General features: G+C 38.6%; 1 protein-coding gene across 2 annotated transcripts in view; it reads left to right on the forward strand.

The window, feature by feature from the left end:
• Positions 1–22078, forward strand: part of LOC101479752 (alpha-1,6-mannosylglycoprotein 6-beta-N-acetylglucosaminyltransferase B) — a 142314-nt gene that overhangs the window by 71762 nt on the left and 48474 nt on the right. Inside the window, exons 1-6 of one of the 2 annotated variants that reach the window (XM_076885062.1) lie at positions 57–202; positions 1903–2012; positions 4406–4482; positions 5234–5413; positions 7511–7675; positions 15316–15485. In XM_076885062.1, the coding sequence (XP_076741177.1) occupies positions 72–202; positions 1903–2012; positions 4406–4482; positions 5234–5413; positions 7511–7675; positions 15316–15485 (833 nt within the window). In that variant the 5' untranslated portion in view covers positions 57–71. Of the gene's footprint in view, positions 1–56; positions 203–1902; positions 2013–4405; positions 4483–5233; positions 5414–7510; positions 7676–15315; positions 15486–22078 lie in introns of those variants that run through there. The other variant, XM_076885061.1, reaches the window with a different exon arrangement.

The following is a 22078-nucleotide window of genomic DNA, read 5'->3' on the forward strand; positions in this document are numbered from 1 at the left end:
CATTTTATTAAAGATGAAAGACTTTAGACAGTTTTTCAACTCTCAGTAATGCCATAGTGATCGTTTGATATATGGACCTGCAGCGGAGTTTCGGTCCAGACACGGCTAGTGACGTCAGACTTAACGACCGGATTATCCTAGCAACTGCCCATCCTCAAGATACTGACTTGTGGTTAAAATGTCCATGGGTGAAGTTCATTAGGTTTGTTGTTATTAACATTTTTGCAGTGGTTCCCCCATGTTTTATTTTGGCGAACTCTGTGTCATCACTTACACTAATGACATGATCCCTTATACGCAAGTATTCTTACACCGCTGTGTATGTTTTGCACATGCTTGAAATTAACCTCATTACCGAACCACTAATATGTAAAGCTGATCAACCGGTCACTGATCTGGGCAAAGAATGCTAAAAATAGGTCCTTGCCGGTTGATCGATAGATCTCCAGATACAGACGGATGAATAGATGGATGGAGTTGGGATGGTGGCTCATACTTAGCTCGGTACTGGAAGCAAAACTCACTTTTACTGTCTAATAATGGATGTTTCTTTAAAATGTTTTTAAAGAACAGAATTTTTTGACAAACAGAAATTATGTAAAATGAAAAATATTTTTCCAAACATGTACATACTCTTCAAGAGTTTTATTGAAAAAGAAAAAAGTAATTCCATAGCTGCACTTAATGTGAATTATTCAGACAAACGTACAAGTTAGTGTGCTGTATGCCAAAATTTTACCTCACCTAACCAAACCACTACACATCACTTTACTTTACAACATTTCTACATTCTGGTGACAGCTGTTGTCCCTGAAATATACATACCCCTAAAAATAATGGATTCTCTGTTGCAGTGAACATATTAAAGAGGGTGCAAACATACGCAGTGAAGCTTACAAGTGACACTTACAAAGATGTTAATGGAGCATGGAGACTCCCTGTCACTTTGATGGCTGTCCTGTTCTTTGTTTACACTTTGTAAAGCAACAAAAAAATTTCTTCACATATTCCCTCCGCCCCATCATTTATTATTTATTTAGTTGCTGTTGTTAGCATTAATTTAGTTCAGCAGACATGTGATGATGCTATATAGACACATATACACACATACATGATCAATAATTTGTATTATCTTCCCTGATGATGAGTTATTGTGCTTTATTCAAGCCTCTGGCTTTAATGAGGGTTAATACCATCTGCTGATTAGACAATACAGTCAGACAGGAAGGCACACGCATACACAGACACATGCTGCATGCTGCAAGTGAATCATTTAAATGGACATAATGGGCACAGCAGTGTGGGTGTGCAGGCTTGGCTTTGCACTGTATGACGTGCAACCATGCAGTCTAATGTTTTGGGAAGGAAAACTGAAACATATACACATAATACGCACACATTTCCCACACATCTTATTATGTGAATGGGAAGTGTCACACCCCAGAGAGGAAGTGGTATTAACAGTGAAGGTCTTTTCCTATTTCACGCTCCAACCATGTGTCTACTAATTTACATCCCCTACTAACACTTCTACATCTATTGAGATGTAAAAAAAAAAAAAAAAAAAGGGGGGGGGAGTTGCAACGGAAAGTAAGAGAGAAAAGGGAGTTGGCACAAATCGGACGGAAAAAGGTAGAAACCACAAGTGGAGAAGTGGAATAACAAGAGAGGAGGGTCATTAGCCCATGAATGAATGAGTGAATGAATGAATGAATGAATGGAGAAAGAGTATGTAGTAGGGAATGCACTAAATGTCAATGCACAAGATGGGGGTGAATGGCAATGGTTGCTTGAAGATTTTGCTGCCAGGTGTGTAAGTAACACAAGTGCTGTACTTTGCCATCTGTCCATCGTGATCACCTGCGTTTCTTCACTCTAAGTCCAGGTGTTTTGTGTCTACAGGTTTCAACCAGCCAGCCTGGTGGAGAGGATCCAAGCTATCGCCCAGAATGTCTCTAACATGGCCATCAGGGTGGAGCAGATATTGCAAAACAGTATGGTGCAAGGCAGAGGTACAGTATCATTATCATCATGGTTTCACCTTCTTGTTTACAATATGTGTGAGTAAAATCCAGCTTATCATTGGTTTCCTTGTTCTGTAGATTGACTACAATTGCAGACAACATCATAAATTAATATACAGCACAGGGATATTACAAGAACAATAAATAAGTATACAAGACGCACCTCACTCTCATCCAGCCTGCTCCACTCTTATGATTTACATTAAGAAACTGATTGATTAACGTTGTTACCCCAAAGGGAAACGGGCTTGCATTATGCACAATAAACACACAATTGCGTACAATGTCATTATACACAATAAAAATGTACACATAAAAGAGGAGGGGACTGGCAGACACTTGGTACCAGTGATGGTATACGTGGTCTCACACAATGTGAAGAGTGCATCGCAAACATTGCACCACTGCATAAGATCAGCCACTGAAATGTAATCAGTAATTTACAACTTGAAGCACAGCTGAACACATGAACAGCTGTCAGCTTGTGATGACAAATATGCAGACCCACACATGCAAAGGAATGAGGAGAAACAGAAACACACACACATCTGTTATTCGGGTGTTTTTTTGTTTGTTTTTTATCACTGACACAAATCAGTTTTCATACCGTGTCAGTTAGCAGAGCTTCTGTCTGACACCTTCTGACACAAAAATATTAAAACATAGTAGAAAGTATTTGGACAATGGGTCGTTATACTAGATTAAAATAGACAGTCAAAAACACCACCATGAAAAAAATGAGATGTTTGATTTGAGTCAACATCCAGAATCTTCTGTAGTCAGTCATATCAGATTTTTTTGTTTTGTTTTTTTTTTTTTCCCAGTAAATTAAAAATCGAGAGAAATAAACTCAGGCTATGGAATCATCACGGAAGCTCTGAAGTTGAGGCGAGGTCATCTCTGTAAATGTCAGCTCTTATCCAACTGTGTGGTTTTCTGTTGTCTTGTTCACAACAGACTTTTTTTTAATCAAAACCGCAGTAATACCAAATATCCGCCCACTTTCCTCTGTTACTTTTTTCTTGAGGCTAATTGCTCAACTCTTTACATGAGAATAAATGAGCATTACTTCTCCTTTTGTTTTTGCCTCTGCATCTCCAGGGACAATGGCACACGCCAAAATGAAAACAGTGCTGCTTTCTCTAATCACAGATGAATTGAAACACTGCTGGCAGACTTTATTATCATACGGCTCAGTGGCGGTTTATTTATCTCGTGGTCAGGCATGTGCGAGAAGAAACAACAGGAGAAATAGAGTTAGAAGACGTGATTAGAATTTCCTTCCCTTCAAACACTGGCAAGGCTTTTATGTTCCATCTAGAAGGGACAGAAGTCAAGTTTTTATCTTGTTAGTTGACCACATTTTCAGTTGTTGCCTTAGTGGTTGCTATTGTAATCACATTTGCAGCCAATCCGTGTATGTTTTCAGTTGATGGAGACAAGCCCCAGGGAAGACTTATGTAGAGAAATGTCTCTTTTTCATTAGGCAAATGGAAACAGACAGAATCTAAGAGAAGACAGATGTGATGGTCCGGAGAGAGAACTAGGGAGAGAAGGAGGGGATTTAAAAGAGAGGGGGAAAGAGCGAGAAAATCTAACTGCAATGGTTCTCGGACACAGTCTTCCCTTCTTCTCACATCGGCAGCAGAGAGGCAGTTAACTAAGTCATTGGAGCAATTAATGCAGTGTGTGCAGCCTAAGTGAGCAGACGTAGTTGCTAGCGTAACTGAAGGATGGTTGGCGGCAGCGGGAGACAGACTGCTTTGTCAGGCCCAGTGAATATTGTGCACTGCAGTAGATATGTTGCAAGGCTGCAAAGGGAAAACCACGGAGATTTATGAGCACTTCACAGCATGTATGACATAAACAGTAAATGATTGTGTTATGGAAGGAAGTGAATATTGCTATGAAATTTCCATAGGCAAGCGGAGTGAAGCTGTTACTGTGAGTAATGCTGTAACCTCTTGGTTCTCAGAGGGCAGCCTTTGGGTCAGACGAGTTCATGTCTAGTCATTTTGAGTAAATAAATCGATTAGCAGAAACGAGGCTGGAATTTTAAAGAGACTTTGACAAGCTCCATATGCTGATAAATGAGCTGATAGATAGTATTACATTGGCTGATTGCTGTTGGAAATGTTATATTCACTGGAGAATAAATATTCTCATTAGAGCCAACTGATTTAAGTGAACTAAGCCTTCAAGCCTGTAGACTAATGAAGCATCAGTGATTGTGGCTAATTTTACTCACAGCAGGCGTAAGTCAATTGATCATTTAACTGGATATTTACAAATGTAAATATCTTCTGTAAAATGTGAAGCTTATAAATCACAGATTGATGTTTTAATCTGGAAGCAAAAGTTCACTCACTGTGTCTTTTCAGTATTGAGAGATGGGTCGTCAAGTCAGTGTGAAGTGCCGAGAGACCCTCGCTTCCCAGAGTGTCCTGGAAAAGTAGATGTGAGTATTTAGCTGTTCTCTTCATTTCACTGTGTGAAACTGACTAGTTGATTTGGGCTTAATGAGGGTATAACTACCCAATTAAATAATAAACTTTAAGATACTATATCTAAAAGAAAAAATAACACGATTTCTATCAACACTAATTTGGTTTTGGCGGCATGGCTCTGTAATGTGACCTCTCCACCCTTCCTCACGCATACATGAAGCACACTTCCCAGCTGTTAGATTTCCATTTCTTCTTCTGGCTTTATGAAAAGCCAGAAGAAGAAAGAAGCACAGAACATAACAGGCGTCAGTGTCAGTAAATATGACACTAAATAAAGAGTTATGATGGGTTTCAAAGCAGCTTGCACCTGTGATCAGCCTGCTTAAAACCAGCTTTATCAACACATCCTTTAGGAGTTTTACCATCAGCTGATCTTCTACACAGCAGACCAAGCTCCTCTGCTGGTCACACCTAAATCTGGAACTTCCTAATTTTATAAATGTGCAGTTATTAATAGAAAATGATTTAAAAACATTTTGTTACCATTATTTTGTCCTGTTGCAGAAAGACAGTTGTGAGTTATTAATTGTTGTTTCATATCTATATATATCTATATCTATATATATATATATATATATATATATATATATATATATATATATATATATATATATATATATATTGGAGTCAGATGATTAAATCTTTGGTAAGTAATTTTTCTGTTTTTGTGTGTATACATATTTCTTCCTGTGTGTCCTCTAGTGGATGCGTGCACGGTGGACATCAGATCCTTGCTATGCCTTCTATGGTGTTGATGGTTCAGACTGCTCTTTCCTCATCTACCTGAGTGAGGTGGAGTGGTTCTGCCCCCCACTGGCCTGGAGGAACCACAGCAGCCCCCCTACCCAGCATACACAGCCAGCAAAGTCCCCCAAGAGACAAGTAAGGGAGCAGTAGTGCTATTAGAAACACAGGATGCCAACTGACACCTGATGAATGTACAATAAACCCACAAGTGATGATGCTTGGCTCACCAGCTCAGCAATGTGAAGATGATGTGTTAATAAAAATCACAAAGGGAATCTGTGCCACAGTTGCTTAAAAATGTGTAATTTCGTAAAATTCTGTGAAATAAGGGCCAAAAAATCCAGAAGAAAGAAGTAAAAATTAGAAATTGCCTGTACTGCCACTCTGTTCATATATATTGTATTGACTGTATTTTTTCCAGTACTTCAGTGGTTGAGAACATTTATAGTGAAACATCAAAGAAACTGATTTTTCTTTTTTTGTCTCATGACATGAATAAAACATGTTACAAATATGTAGATACTTACTTCTTGTAAGGCTTTTATTGTAACACTTTCCCACGCTGTTGGCACCTAAACAAACATCTGGTCAGCAGATGGAATACTTAAATGTTAATTACTTGCCTCGGTACAAAATGTTCTTGGATGAAACTTTAATTTGTCCCTCAGTCAGTTAGACTTAATAACAAGCATCTCCTGCAGGACAGACAGAGCAGCACTGACTCAAAGATAGCAGCAGGCTCTGCTGATTTCTTGTGTACTGGAAGCATGTAAAGTGCGAGGTGATGTTGCTGGTAAGTTATTTATTAAGATGTGCTTGTTTGGAGAAGTAGCTTTTGATTCCGTGCAAGCCTAAGATAGCAAATGACTTGTGATCCAGATTTCTGTTTGCTAAGGTTTTTACTTTAAGGGTTGGAAATATCTGCTTTCATTCACCTTTCTTGTGTCCTTGATTCAAGACCTTTTTTATTTTTAAACTTAAAAAAATCAAATTTTAAGTTTTGTAGGGGAAAGAAAGTTGAGTCAAGATGGTGGAAAACAGAGTGCCACAGAGGAAAAATGGCTTTAGACAAGCAATATTGTGTTAGTTAACTGCTGGAACTGACAAATAGGGCATGTTTGTACTATAATTATAGTGTTTTCAAAAAATTGTTTTTCTCTCTCTGCCATTTCGTCTGAAAGTGCAGCCTTTGTATTATGATTTCAGGCTGCCGTTAGTAACAACAGAAATGTAAAAAACTAGCCTGAGGTCGGTGAGCTGTTAATAAATATCCAGAGTAGCAGTCAAAAGAATTTAACAGTCCTTTTCTTCAGAAGAAACCTTAGAGTTGAGTAAGGTGTCTGACCCTGCTCACGCCCTATTTAAAGCAGACCTCATCCACGGCTGCTAATACTGATTGATTTTTAATGTTAAAAAATTAATACATTTTCTGACAGCAAACCTGACGGTGCCTTCAGGTGCAAATCTGCGCAGTGGTAATACAGGACTATGGATTTTGAAATTCAAAATAGGGAACAAGGACAGAACTGTGCACTGAATCTGAATATAGTGGCACCTTTCTCAGTCACATTCTCTCACTCAGACCGCATCACGAGTCTTTGAAATAGTTAAAAATGTGATGCCTGCACAATGTTTGCAGTTTCACTTTTCCTTTCTTTTAATAACTGTCTTAAGAACGACATCTTTAGAAACTAACCGGAATGCTAATACAAATGAAGACCAATCGACTCCCTGACAAAAATAACTGAACTATTTTTGTGTTTTATAAAAACATTGCTGAACCAAACCTTTTAGAGTAGAAAACTCAAAGCATTAGTTAGAAAGACTGCATTTGCTCATAGCTGCTCCTTGTATATTTCATTGACAGAAGTACTTTAATATTACGTGTGGTACTTAGTACTAGTAACAGTAGTACTGGTACGTAATAGTACGTTATGAGTGTTAAAGCTGACTGAATTTTAGTCCCTCTGTGCTGCAGATGGGAGGAAAAACATGGCAAAATTATTTATTGTTTGGCTACCAGCCTGCATTTGCAGGTATTGCTGAATTACCGTGATATACCTTCATAGCTATGGTGTTTACTGGCAGTATAACCAAAGCTTTGAACACCCATGCTGCTGTAGAATACAAAACAGGCACCACAGAGCTCAAAATGTGAGCCCTGTGCTTCCCAAATCTTACACTTTACCTGATTTTGTTACCAGCTTACCTTTTATATTCTCACATTCCCAGGCTGCCTTCCGTACAGACCTCTCTGTGTTGCTGGACCAGGTTGGGACAGGTAAGGAGTCCCTCAGCTTTATGAAGCGGCGAATCCGGCGACTTGCACAACAGTGGGCAACAGCTGCCAATCGTCTGGATGCCAAATTGGAGCAACAGTGGAGAGACCAGAAGAAGGTAAGTCTTTTTGCTTTGATTATAACAGCATTTTCTTTTAACCGCAGTATCATTTAGGTTGCATTTGAAGCTGTACAGTAGCCATTCATGACAGAGGCTGTGTGTGAGTGAAAGGCAGCCATTTATCCTTGCATACGATAAATGAGGGCGAAGAAGCCAAAGCAAGTAAGGTGATGAAATGATGATGATGAATGATTGGGATTATAGTGATATGTATGCAGTAGTGCTAGAGGACAAAGAGTAAGATGAGAAAGAAAAAGAAGGAGAGGGAGAATGGATTAGCAAAGGACTGTTAAAAATAGGGAAGGTAGTGAGACACGCCTGAGATGAGCGAGACATTAGGCCTGGAAGACTACGCTGCTTGTGGATTAAGGGTACTTCATTAAACTGAAGGTGTAATCTAAAAGCTTACTTTTGCAGCTTAATTTTTTTGGTGCACGTTACTCTTAAAACCACAACTTTTGGTTATTTATACTCTCCTTGATTTCTCCCTTCTCTGAGCACACTCACACTCTTTTACTTAAGGTAGTAATGATGAATGAATGCATTAATGTGAGAAGGCAGACTGAGCAAGCATTCTGCGTCCTCTTTCCAAAATATTTCTCTCTGCCCACATCTCTCTCTAAAATAAGTTAACATGGGTGGAAATAGTCCTCTGTCACTGTGATTGATGCTCTTCTTTCTTGTTCTGCACTGAGGGGATTTGTTATCCTCTATCGTGCCTTCGTGGCTGCTTCAACTGTGTATGCCTTACAAAATGCTGCCGCTGCTATCTCAACAGCAGATGTCCTGGCGTTTGTAAGAGTTAGCCTTGCCTGTCTAAAGCTGTTTATCACAATAATTAGAAACGGAAGTTTAAAAAAAAAACATGTGCATCTGTGTATTCCCTGTCAGTCTGTGTGGGTCTGTGTTTATGCTTGACTACTAATTGGATATCATGACAATAAAAAACAAAATGCCAAAGGCAGCATCTCTTACATTTTATTTAGCATTTAAAGCTCAGTCTTAACCAGAGACGCACACTTTTTTTTTTTTTGACTGTTAACGCTCAAGATTGGTTTCCATTGAAATTTCAAATTAAGGTCACTCAGTAGTCTGTTGAGGGAATCACTGCCTGATTTTAAATGACTCTGACCCTGAAAAAGAAGCACTAACATTTGTCTTTGACATGATCCCTGTTCCCATTAGCAGGACCGTGCCTGATTATACCATCTAGAGATGCACTGATTGCAATTTTCTTGTCCGATTCTGATTTTTCCTTAAGCGTGACCTGCAGATACAGATTTTTACAAATTCAGATTTTCTTTCTAAGCATGTACAAACAAAAATCAAGTTTTATTCAGGGAAAATGTTTATTTTGATAATAAAATAAATGATTAATCTTTAAAAATTTCCCCAAACTGCAGTAAGTTGACATAGTTTCCTTTACCAAACAAAATTAGGTGAAACTCATTCCCATTACCTTGGCTCTTGCCAGGGCTGCCTGCTTGTGGATGAGTCAGAGCTGTGAATTGCTTTAGCTTTAGCCACAGCCACTTTTCCTTCGCTAGCTTCTGTGAAATGATTATGTTCAGCTGGGTGAAAGTGATTTATTGCTAGTTTTTGTGGTGCCCCCCCCCCCCCACTTTTCTTTGCTGAACTATGGATCTTTACTCATGATGAGTGTGTTTGACTTTTAATTGTACACCTGTTTATGTGTTGAGCACCGTCTGGTCAGTTCATCTCTAGTCTTTGCATTTCCAATGAGGCTTTGTTGATTCAGTTCTGTTTCTTTGTTGGGCTCGGGCTTTGATTGTAACCAGAGTAGATGTTTCCCTAGAAGAAGAATAAATTAGTAGAACACAGAAGCAGGTATCGTAGGCGACAAGATCAAGAAGAAGAGGAAATGAAAGACAAAGCAATGCAGCAGGAAGTGTGTGGGCATGTGTGCATTTGTGTGTGTACATATCACAGCAGCTCTGGACATTTGAGTAATGTAATTATGAAGGGTTTACCTGAAAGTCACAGGAGAATAGATTTTCTACAGTCTAGTGTATTTGCAAGTGAGTGATATTTTGTATCAGAGTGAACAATGACGTAAAAGCCTGCCTTAAGTATTCTAGGAAATCTCTTTGTGAGTGCCAATTTCCTTAGTGAGTCTGAGGTTCAGAAAGAATACAGTCGACCTCTTGGTTCACTTCCCTTTCAAAGCAATGATACATTTAAAAGAATTTTTTTCACCTCGTTATGAAACTGAATATAAGGTCAGGGCCGTTTTTTTTTTGTTTTTTTTTTGCCATTAGAATCAATCTGAACAAAAGCTGTTTTCATTTTGTTAGACATCAAAGGAAATATATTTAGCTAAGTTCAGGAATCATTGAAGGGTTTTTGAAAGATGAGGGTACAGATTCAAAGACGCTGACCTTATCCCGTTAACCTACAAAGCAACAGATTCGCTGGCTGTCTGCTAGTAGTTTTAGTATCTCCCCGTGTCACTTTATGTGCATCTGTGCTTCCTTGAGCATGCACATTTAGTGTGTTTGTCAGCAAATGTCAAGCTGCTAATTCCCCTTCTCTCTATCTCTGCCCTTTTGAGATTTAATAGATCTCTGACTGATGAAGTGCAGACAGTGTGGAAGGATAAGTGAGGAGTGAGGAACTGGGGTAGGGGTAAAAGAAAAAGCTGTTAGAGGAAAGAGGAAGAGGAGGAAGCAAGTTGAAAGAATATGAAAACAAGCAGGAAAGACATGAGTATAAGTAAAGAGGGGAAAGTTGTTTGTAGGGCCATGAAAGGAGGATGAGGAAGAAGGTGAAATTAAGGGTAGAGTAGTGATCTTTGTCGGTGCCAGCTTGTGTTGCCTCCCATGGCTGGACAGCTGCAACCTTCTTCGGGGGCACGATGAATGAGAGAACCAGGTCACACACACACACACACACACACACACACACACACACTCAGACATGTCCATACAAAGTCCTGTTCTAACAGATGCTAAGCCAAGAATTTGCATACTTCTGCCGTTACCCTGTTAGTGATGTCTCGAGCAGAGGATACCACTGGAGTGGTAACACATACTTAACAGTCACTTCTGCGCTCCCGCTCTCAAGTGTATGCACCAAGGTCTTTCCAAGGATTTCACTTTGACTCAGTCTCATATTGCATAAACATTTCAAAGACTAGACTTTCCTTACTACAACTCATCTAACGGCATTTAGAACAGAAAGATACTGTGAAAATACTGCGATTCAAATTGGTGGTGCATGAACATACAAGCAAACAGATGGGACAGATGTAAAGGTGAGCAAGGTATTGTACCTCTGTTTGTGTCTCCGTGGGTTTCATGAGGCTTTATTCAGTCCCTATGGGATGTTAACAGGAAAAATTAGCTTCAGAGCTTTTTGAGAGTCCCCAAGCTCACTGCGAGTGAGCATTTATGCTGAACACAAACAAGGGATTTTAACTGGAGTTCATTGATGTATGTCAGCGTGAAACAAATACACAAAAAAATCAGCACTTTCAGACACGCACACACATAACCAAACACACCATCTGGGAGTACCATAAGTCCACTGTATAAAGTATTCAACTCTCTTGTGTGTTATCCAGATTCCCGAGGGAGGCAATTGGCTGTGACACACATAGTTTATGAGGCTTCACAGTTATTCCTTCTGTTGTTTACTTTCCATTGTGTAACTTTCTACCTGTTCATATTCATTTTGAAGCGAGCAAGTATGTAAAATTGTTATGGTGGCAGGAGTGTGTGTTGGTTTGCCTCTCCTCTCTCAAGATTTTGATTCTCTTTTGGTAACACAAACTTTACCTCTCTACATTTTTATAAATTCAGCTGTCATAAGTTCCCATACCCAGTCTCCCTGGTTCCTGCGTCTATGTTTCATGTCTATGTGGTTATGTTAAGTTCTATCTCCATGTCTATGTCTCTGTGTTTCCTGTTTTATTTTGTAAGAGTCTGGTGTTCTTTGTTCATTGTAGTTAGTGTTACTCTCCCCTGTATTGTCATTATGTTTCATTCGAGTCAGCTGTGTTCTCATATGTCTCCACTTCCCCTGATCACCTCATGTGTGTATTTAAGTCCTCTGTTTTCTGAATGTCGTTGTCAGGTCGTCTGTTATCTCCACCATTGTCACTGTTATAGTCATAGCACTTCATAGTATTTGTTTCTTAGTGTTTTTTTAGTTTGCTTAGGGTTCCATGTTTAACTCCTGCTATCATCCAAATAAAGGATCGCTTTCTGTTTAAACCTGCAACTCCTCGTCCACATCTGCTTTTAGGTCCTGTTTCAAAAAACACACCGGCGCACCCCGCCGTGACAATTAATTTTATGTATTGTATTTTTAAGCTGCATTGTCATATTATCTTACTCAGGACTCATAACTTAAAGGGAAAGGAAAGGGAAATCTGTTTTTGTTTCCTGTGTCTGAAAGCACATATCCAGTACTGGTTGGGCTCTAGTTTAGATCACGAGGGAGTTGCCAGCTTTTATAGTGAACTCTTCCTCTCCTGCTATTAACTTTGCATTTGTGTATGGATGCCAGTTTATAGAATCCAGTCTACAGTTATTCAGAGCTGCTGCCACTGTGTGATTTTCCTCATATTTATTTATCAGTTTTACTGTTGTGCCAGTAGTTGAAATTCAGCTCCTTCTGTCTCCATTTCTGCGTCGATGCCAGCGTTTCGCTGATACACCCTATAACCAACACCAACACCGAGCCAGGGAATAGTACTGGTGCCATGTATTCTCACTCTTGCCATCTGCCACCCAAACTGTAATTAAATTTCACTTATCTTTTTATGAAGCAGAAGTTAATAGAGCAGGTTTATTCAATCAAGGGATTTTTCACGCCAGCTGGAGTCTCACTGGAGCTTGACTCTGCTGTATACACATCATTGTCCAGAGTTGTATACACGCTTTATTTTCAAGTAACTACATCAGTGAAATTACTTTATCAAATGTGCTGAGTGTGTGAAGTCAAAAACACCACTATATAATAATAAAGCTAAACAAATGTAGTGTACAAACATATTGTTGAGTATTAAGAATATGTGTACGGATATTAGGTCCCGAAAGTGAGACAGCGTGTTAATGAGGCTCTACATTAGTATCGACTATATGAGCAGCTCCCCTAATATTTAAAAATCTATACATGCACCTTGCAGCATGAGTCACGTGTTTACCACAGGATTTTGGTGGACACCAAAATATTAAAAATATTAGTCTGGGACTCCAAAAAAGAGAGCTTATTTCGCATCATAACTGCTGAATGTGTAGATAGGCAATAATTTAAGCAGAACTTTGCCATGTGAACCTAAAATATGATGACATATCAATGTTACGTTCACAACCCGTTTCCATGGCCAGCTGAAAATATTGTTAAACATTTATTGTGGGTTGAAATCAATAATTAATTTCGTTTAGTACAGTTTTTCTGTTTTTCTCATTTTGTTATTCAGATGCAGTCTGTCCCCTGGTCATAAAATGACTCATATTTTGTAGCAGTTTTGTGTGTATGTATGTATATTGTGTGCAGGTGCACATGTTGGCTCTTCTAACTTCAGTATTAGCACACATAATTAGGAGGGGGAGAGTGAAATGAGTGCCATTGTGGCATATATCTGAAAAGCTCTTGGATGCTTTTAGACATTATCTGCTACAGCTAACAGATTTAAAAGTACAGACACAGGAAACACTAATGCGTCTCACCATTTGTATGCACTTGCACACAAATGGTGAGACAGTAAACAAGGCCTTGGAAAACTTCCTGGCAAACTCCTCGCATTTGGTTTTAAGCTCATTATGTATGTTGCATGGTCAAAGTTGCGGGCTCCATTTGCCAGCAAAAGCAGCTGGAGGTGTTCATGCTGTGTTAGTTAATCAGGATTACTGAGCAAAGCAACGTTTGGACATGACTGTGTCTAATCCACTGTGAAAAGTAACGTGTTGCTCATTTCTCGCTGGGCTGCACTAATTATGTGGCAGCTAGGTGAACATGCATGACAGGACTGTAGCCTTTATGTGAAGAATTGTATAACAGTACAAGTCAAAGTGTAAAAGTTATTTTATTATGAAATTTACATGTTTTGCATAGTATATATTTTTAAAGTTCACATTAGATTTCTAAGAATTTTTACCACAGTGTTTTTCTGTGTGTATATGAAAAATGTTGTTCCATTGGAGCATGAGGAGTAATTCATTGGGGATTTCCATAATTTCCTTTTCAAACACTTTGAAATTCCAATGATATTAATCCTCAAAGTCATTAAAACATTGTGCAGAGTAGAAACTTAACTTTCCAAGAGCTTAGCAATATCTATTATGCAAATATTTCAAAGTGTTATAATGGACATCAGGTTGGAGTGAATGTACTTTATCGTAAACATCTGTACATTATGTGCACATACAGGGCTATTTTAATATCTGTCATAAAAAGAAGAAAACACAAATATATTTTGGAAATTAGTGAAAAACGTGTTTATACTGATGAATTATGTTGTTTATATTGTTATGTATTAGGCAAATACCAAACTGAGTTCACGTTTTATACCCAAATTTGAGCCGGTGAAGTGAACTTCACCAAGAAGTCAGAAATTAGCATAACAAGCTTTGCTTTCAACCTGTGAAACTATTTTTTTCTCTTTTCAGGAATGAAAATAAATAACTGTAATTTGGCATTTTACTATTTTTTTCAGCTTTTTTGTAAAACAGTAAACTTTTAATAATATATTCAAATTTTAGATGACATTTTAGCATAAAAAATAGCTTTTTCATTAAAGACCGTGCACATATTGGTGGATTAACCATTACAGAAACATGTAAAAAATGGTAATTGCTATTATTATTAATTTAGGGTACCTGTGACATAACTAGACCATCATAAATAAAACATGTTGACTGTAAAATTATGTCAATAAATATGATCTAGAATAGTGAAAATGTTTCAGGCAACAAGAAGACCTACAACAGATGTGATGGCCCCCTTAGATCTATTGTATTTTCACAATAAAATGGAGTTAATCTGGGTTTAAATGAGGAGAAAAGAAACACAAAGAATTAAAACATGATACACTGAATTTTTATACGTTTAACTTCTCATCAGGCCTGTTCATGATTTATTGTGCTCTTCATAGTTCTGAAACTTTGACAAAAACTGTTATTGTTCATTGTAAAACGTGCTGGTTGTTCTTATATTCAGCTTTCTCTCTCTGTTAGTTTGTATTATTGGGTGACTTTGGTTTTTGATTACATTGGTTTGGAGCTACAGATAATAACTAAAGCTGTTGGGCTTATTTTTGTATTTTATAACGTTATTGGCATTGAGTTATTAATGTAGTCTAAGCACGATTTGAGACTCTCTATTCATATCTGTTGTTGGTTTTAACTAGTTATTAACAATTGAAAAACTATTCTGGTGATGTATTACTACTATTATCATTATTATTTTAGGTACATTTACAGATTTTTTTTGTGATTATAATTTAATTTAAATACAGCAGAACATTATAAGAAACCACAAAAAACATGATTTTTGTAAAAACCTTTGTTTAAAGATTATTTATTATTAAACAATGTCCTTTCAAGTTTTCTTATGTTCCCCATCTACAGACCTTTATTTGAACTCTTCTATAACAATGTGTTCTCTTTCAGATCCTCGTTCATGTAGGCTTCCTAACTGAGGAGTCTGGAGATGTTTTCAGCCCAAAGGTGTTGAAGGGAGGGCCTCTAGGCGAAATGGTCCAATGGGCTGATATCCTCACTGCACTTCATGTTCTGGGACACAACCTCAAGATCTCCATGTCTGTCAAGGAACTTCAGGGGTGAGTTCTTTATGTGCGAGATCTTGATATCTTAATTATATAGAGCTATAGAGCTAATTGTTATGGGATGCTGTGTCAGACAGAGAGTGGACCCAAGTGCAGGACTCTGCAGACAAACATAAACTCAAAACACAGCTTTATTAGCTCGCACCGGCAAACTTAACAAAACATAAGGCGGCGTTAACTGGAGAGGACTGACTGAAACACTGACAGACTGGAGCGCGCACAGCATGAAGGAATATGATGACGAAATGACGTAGAACAGAAGGAAATTAGGGACTTAAATATACACATAAGGCAATTAGAGAGATGGAACACAGCTGGGGAAAACAAGACACAGGTGAGCGAAGTTTGAGTAACGACAGGGGAAGCAAAACTGAATATAAAGCACACATGACAAGAGACTGTCAAACTAAAACAGGAAACTAACGCAGACTGAGACAAACGGACTTGACAAAGACAAAGGAAGAATAAAAAGAGACATGACAGACCACAGAGACAGGCCACAGAGGGACCAGGCAGCACAGAGACATGACTGGGGAAACAGACCAGGACGACACAGAGAACAATGACCAAAACCACTCAAGAAACTGTAAGACTTCAAACATAAATCCTTAAAAAAAAAACAAAGGTAAACAAGAATACTCTAAACTAAAAAACAAGAAACTGCAACTCCAAACACTGAACATGAAACTAATGTTTCTTGTGTACAGATTGGGGAAAAAAAGGCATATATCCATCTATTTCATCCGTTTGCTAGCTGTTAATAGGATGAAAAGTAGAGTAAACTCCGGACAGGGCTAGCACAGAGAGACAGAAAACCATTTACACTCACATTCACACTAACAGCCAATTTAGCCAATCAACTGATGCATTGTGTTTTTGTAATTTTGCATTTAAAGTCTGCTCATTTCCACTTAACGCCAGCATTAGCATCGAGGTTTCTAAGGTCCTGTCGCTGAATTGATCTGTTGCCGTATTGATCTCACGTAGGCTCAATCTGCAGCTTGATGTCAGTGCAACTACATTGGTGATTTTTCTTTTCCGTCCCGTGTCAGGATGATTACGCGTTTCTGCTTACTGATAAAGCTGAACTAGAGCCAGCACACACAGACATATGCATGGATGTAAATTTGTCGTGATTGAAAAGATCCTTCAAGCGTTGTCTAGTCTAAGTAATTAGGTTCATAGTCAAGACTGAACAAATCATAGGGGTTGTCATCTTCAATGTCAAGGAATAGCTAATGTTTGAAAGAAGAATTATGAACAGGCATATTGTGAGAAGACAGCTGACTCATAGGTGACGTCTTTGTTCGGCCTCGATTGAGCTGCTAGTCTTTGTCTTTCTGTCGTTGTCGATCAGCGCAGTGACACAGGTACAGAGTATAGATCAATATAATGGTGCCTACAGAGGCCCGGCTGTTCTCTGCATTTCATACTGTGCTCTGCTCCGGACATCTCTCACAAATCATAGGAGAAGCATTGTATTGATGCCCAGCCTTTGGCAGACATTCTGTAGACATATAACGCAGCTTCAGGGGCCAAGAGAGTGTGGGACAATTTAGAAGAATTTCATATATAAAAAAGTGACTTTTGAGATTGATGGCACAATCGTTTTTGCTGCATGCACGTCACTGGAGTTTCTTGAGACCCACATTTTCAGATTTATCTGTCTGACATTGTGGGTCGTGATGTTTTAGGTGACTGCACAGGATATATTACCACACCAGTATGACCAATTTGTGTATTCACTTTAGCCAGTTTCTCAGTCTCACTTGTAGCTGATGGATTGCTCGTTCTCTCTCGCTGCATCTCTCACGTTACCCTCAAACCTGTCAATGTTAAAGTAAAGCTTTTAATGCTTTTCACAGTGATCGTTATACTAACATGTAATAAAGGATAATGTAACACTGGGTCCATTCAGTGAACCCAGTAATGACAAGTTCAATTCTCAGAAGAGGATGCATTGTGAGGCACAGCTTTGTACTGCTATGACGTGCAATTATACTGTATGTTTAGCTTCAATATATCCTGCCACACGGCGAAGCTGCACACAAGTACATAGTGATTTGTTATTTAAAAAGCATAAGTATTGATTTTCTGTTTTTAGGCGCTGTGAAATACACAGGGGGCTTTTTTTTGTCAACGAATGAATTAATTAAAGAATTCCCTCAACACTGCTGCATTTCTGTGTTAGGGCTGCATTCTCAGATAGTGGCTTTGTGTACATTCACACCATGCCCTGCGAATGCAATTATCACAGTGTGTTAGTAAACAGGCTGGAAAACAGGGAGCTTTTTGGTTTGATTACCTCGCAATGTAATTATCAGTGGTTCACACAGAAAAAGCCTCAGATGCAAATCAGCAGACGCATTCATGAACAATGCATTGCTGTTGTTTTATTTCGTATTAATACTGTATTTTTATTAGTATTTTAACACGGATGTTGTGTTTTGGGGGGGTTGCAGATATTGTTGAGTCCAGATGGACAAAATGACCAAGTCAAATGAAAAAGCAGGCAAACAGACAATAGTTGCCCTAAAGATAAGGCTTGGTTAGATCTGAGACCAAACACAGATTTGGAAACATCTCGCTTTCCTTTGGGCAACATTGAGCAGTGTTAAAATAAAGCTGAGCAAAAAAGTGTCCAGGGTCTGTCCTTTTCCACCGTTTCTCATTCCTGCATTGTGGTGGGTGTGTGAGTGCATAGTGGGTACAGTATTGCTCTCATGACAACATCTGAAAGTTGTGATTGGCTTAGGAGGAAGCAGGGTAGCTGTAATTGGCCGCTGTGGGAATGATTAGGTGTTGTGTTTTTTTAGTGTATCACTCCCCTTTTTGTAGTTTTCAGTCTGCACTGCAGTCACGTGGCTGGATATTATTTACTAGAGATGAGTGAAAAGAGCATGTCGAGACTTACTAAGGCATTGGAGCTATTGACTAAAATGACTTCTTTTAATAGAATAGAGAATAGAATAGAATAGAATACTTTTATTTGTCAATTTCTTCAAATGTACTTGCCATACAAAGGAATTGAAATTACGTTTCACACTGTCCCATGCGTAGACATTGACAACAATAAGGTGCAGATGCACAACAAAAACAGCCCTAACAATAAAGTAATAAATAGTAATATAATAATATAAATAGTGCTAAAAGAAATACTAAAAATATATATATAGTTGCAGGTGTGTGCAATTGCAATGCAAGTCAGGAATGTTTTCAGTTCTTGGTTCAGAGAGTGTTTCTTTGTTGGAGAGTGTGCGTGGGTGAGGGGGAGTAGAGTCCAATCTGTCTTCCTATACTTCTGCCAATCTGGTGATTCTGCTGGCTGGGAGTCGGGAGGGAAGAGAGTTCAGCAGTCTCACAGCCTGGTGGATGAAGCTGTTGGTGAGCCTGGTAGTGCGGGAGTGGAGACTTCTGTATCTCTTTCCAGAGGGCAGGAGGCTGAACAGACAGTGCGCGGGGTGGGTTGCATCGTTGACAATTGTGATGGCTTTGCGGGTGAGGCGAGTGGTGTAAATGTCTTGCAGGGAGGGGAGTGGTACACCAACTATCCTCTCAGCTGTTCTCACAATGCGTTGTAGAGCTTTTCTGTTATAGTCAGTGCAGCTACCGCCCCACACAGTGATGCAGCTGGAGAGGATACTTTCAATAGTGCCTCTGTAGAATGTAGTCAGGATGGGTGGTGGAGCACTTGCCCGCTTGAGTTTGCGCATTTCATCCTGAAGGCTGTCAGCATGCAGATCAGACCGATGTTTGTTGGAAACAATGGCTGGAAAGGACAAAAAGAGAGTTCAGCAAAGTGCCGAGGTGGCATCTTTAGAGTTTATATTTGGTATTCAAATATGCAGATAGTTTTTGAAGGCTCACTAATGAATGCCATTCTTTTGTTTGGAATCTCACAACATCCGTCATTTATGCACAAAGCAGAAATTTCACACATTTACCACATGTTACCTGACCACACACTGCAGCACACACATCTCAGTTAATTCAGTACAGGTCTTTGCGTTTCACCATTTCTGCTGAGTATGCACCCCTCACATTGTGGAATACTGAGGAGCTTGATGGAAATAAAGCTGAATTTGATGCCAGTTAGATTGCCAGGGTACCTGAGATGTATTAGTGTTAGAGGGAGAGCAGACACGGCTCTCCTGCTCATTACCAACTTGAGGGTCTGGAACACAGAGAGCTGCTCCCAGTCGTTGAAAAGCTAGATGGTCAGCACCTTTTGTGCCTTATCCTGCCACTACTGTTATGTGACATTTAATAATACTGGAAGATGAAAGAAAGTGGCACAGGCTAAAAGCGCAATGGCCTCTTACAGTTCAATGCCCACAGGACACACGATACACAGCGAAGAAGTAAGTACAGTGAAGTAGCCTGGAAAATTGTTCATTTTCTGGTGCATCATCCTGGTGGCTTATGTTCACAGAGCATGTGTTGGGCGTAACATGAAAACTAAAAACGTGGCATTGTGGGGACGGTTCACAGAGATGACATGTGGAAATCAAAAAATGTGCCTGCTAAAAACTGTAAACATATTAAATCTACTATATTTTATTAAAGTCGGTTTGAAAATGTGCCACAAGAAATTTCTTCCCCTTTGCATTTTATTGCTGAAGAGTACAAAATCTAACTGATCTAACTACAGTTATATTTGATCTAACTTACCTGGGTAATGGGAAAAGGCAGTTTTAATTTTTATTGAGGATTTTTTTAAGCTATTGTTTTAAATCAGAGATCTATAATACATAGTATTGTAATAATATTTGATCATTATAACCTGCTTTTTTTACTTTGCTTTATTTTTTCCACTTTGAGTTTGTCTTACATGTAATAATTGCTTATTTTAAAAAGACAGTACTCCCCGTCCCACCTCCCTCAAACTCTGTCATGGTTATTTAAGAATCATAGCACGTAATAAAACTGCATCATCTGGTTTGATAGCAGTCGAAGATCTTTATTGCAAGTCAAAATCCTTATCTCCCCTTGCTTCCTAGTTTCTCTGCCTCAGTACTGTCAACTCTTAGGCATCAATAAAAATGAAAAAGACACAAAAAAAAGGAGGAAATTGTTAAAAATATCTTCAGTCACGTCGCAAAGATTCGCTTTCTTCTTCTCATGCACGCCCTCTCCATGGATTCCTCAAAATTAAAGTGTCAAGCTACACAGCAGCATCCCTACTGCAGGTAATTTCTCAATTAATGTGAAGTTTCAGATTCAGGCATGGAGCTGAAAAGAGACAGTAGCACTGATTTATCATCGTCTACACAGAACTGTGTGTTCTGTATATTTTACTGCTAATTTAGTTCCATGTAGAGCTACCACATTCTCATTTTTACCTGCACCTGCAGTCCTACAACTAGCTGCAATTATTTAGCAGCATTTTCAACAATTAGTGTTATTAGGGCTATTGCCTCGAGGCATTTCTACTATCGTTGCTTATTTTAATCATTATTAACACCGAGATCTGAGTAACTGCATCTCGTTCTGTAAGGTTTTCTTCACGGTGAATGACAACAGAATACTTGATCCTTGTAATGCTGCTGTTATAAGAAAATCACATTTTCCAGTCAGTTTGTCTTTTGAAGCTTCACAAAAGCTGATGTTTCAAGCCAGGAGACATGACAACTGTCAGTTTTACACCTCTCTAACAGTTAACCGGTTCTTTTAAGGCCCATCTGTTCACAAATCTTTTGCACTTTAGTTTTTATCCTTACTATAAAATCATTTTCAATTTTTATCTCTCTCTTCCCCATTGCCAGCCATATTTCTTTCTCTATTTAAGTAAGTTTTACTTACACTGTGGTATTGTTTAGAGATGGCACGATACCGCTTTTTAATGTCCGATACAATACCGATATCATAAATTTGGATATCTGCCGATACCGATATGAATCCGATATAGTGTGTTTTTTAAATTAATAAAACTGGTTTTTTTTTATATCTTGCTGCATTTTGTATAAGTTCACACTCAAGTTTAAATAAACAACAACTCTGAAGCTATTCTGTTATACCTGTATGCAAAAAAATACACTGCACCCAAAATATTTCATAGTTCAGCAACACTGATCAATCTAATAAACTTAAACCGACTCCATCCTTCCTATTCTGGTATTTTAAAGAGTACTTAGCAGAAATATTAAGCAACCTAACTAATAGGGTTGCAAACTTCCAGCAAAAAAAAATAGGGAACCACCAAAAAATGCACAGAAATAAATTATTTTTCAAGAATAATTAAATAGATTCAAGATCTTTCTTCAACAGAACTGCAGACTGCACAGATGGTACCTTCCCAAAGGAAAAAGTAGTATAGCTTACTAGGGTATATTAGACTTAACAGTTACTATATACAGTAATGGACTTCTATACATTTTACATCAGATTAAAACTTTGGGTGTAAGATTCAGATAATTATTTAATAAAAGCTAGACATTTTAAATGAGAATAAGAAAGAAAAGTATGTCTTTGTGCCCCCCTTTTCCCTGTTAATGCCCTATCGGCCCCCCTGGCTAAACTTTGCTAGATCCGCCCCTGCACAGTTAGCAGCTGTCAGCTACGTAGAAAAGGATCCTGGTCTAGAAAGT

Source organism: Maylandia zebra, linkage group LG6 (genome assembly GCF_041146795.1).
Source record: "Maylandia zebra isolate NMK-2024a linkage group LG6, Mzebra_GT3a, whole genome shotgun sequence".
NCBI lineage: Eukaryota > Metazoa > Chordata > Actinopteri > Cichliformes > Cichlidae > Maylandia > Maylandia zebra.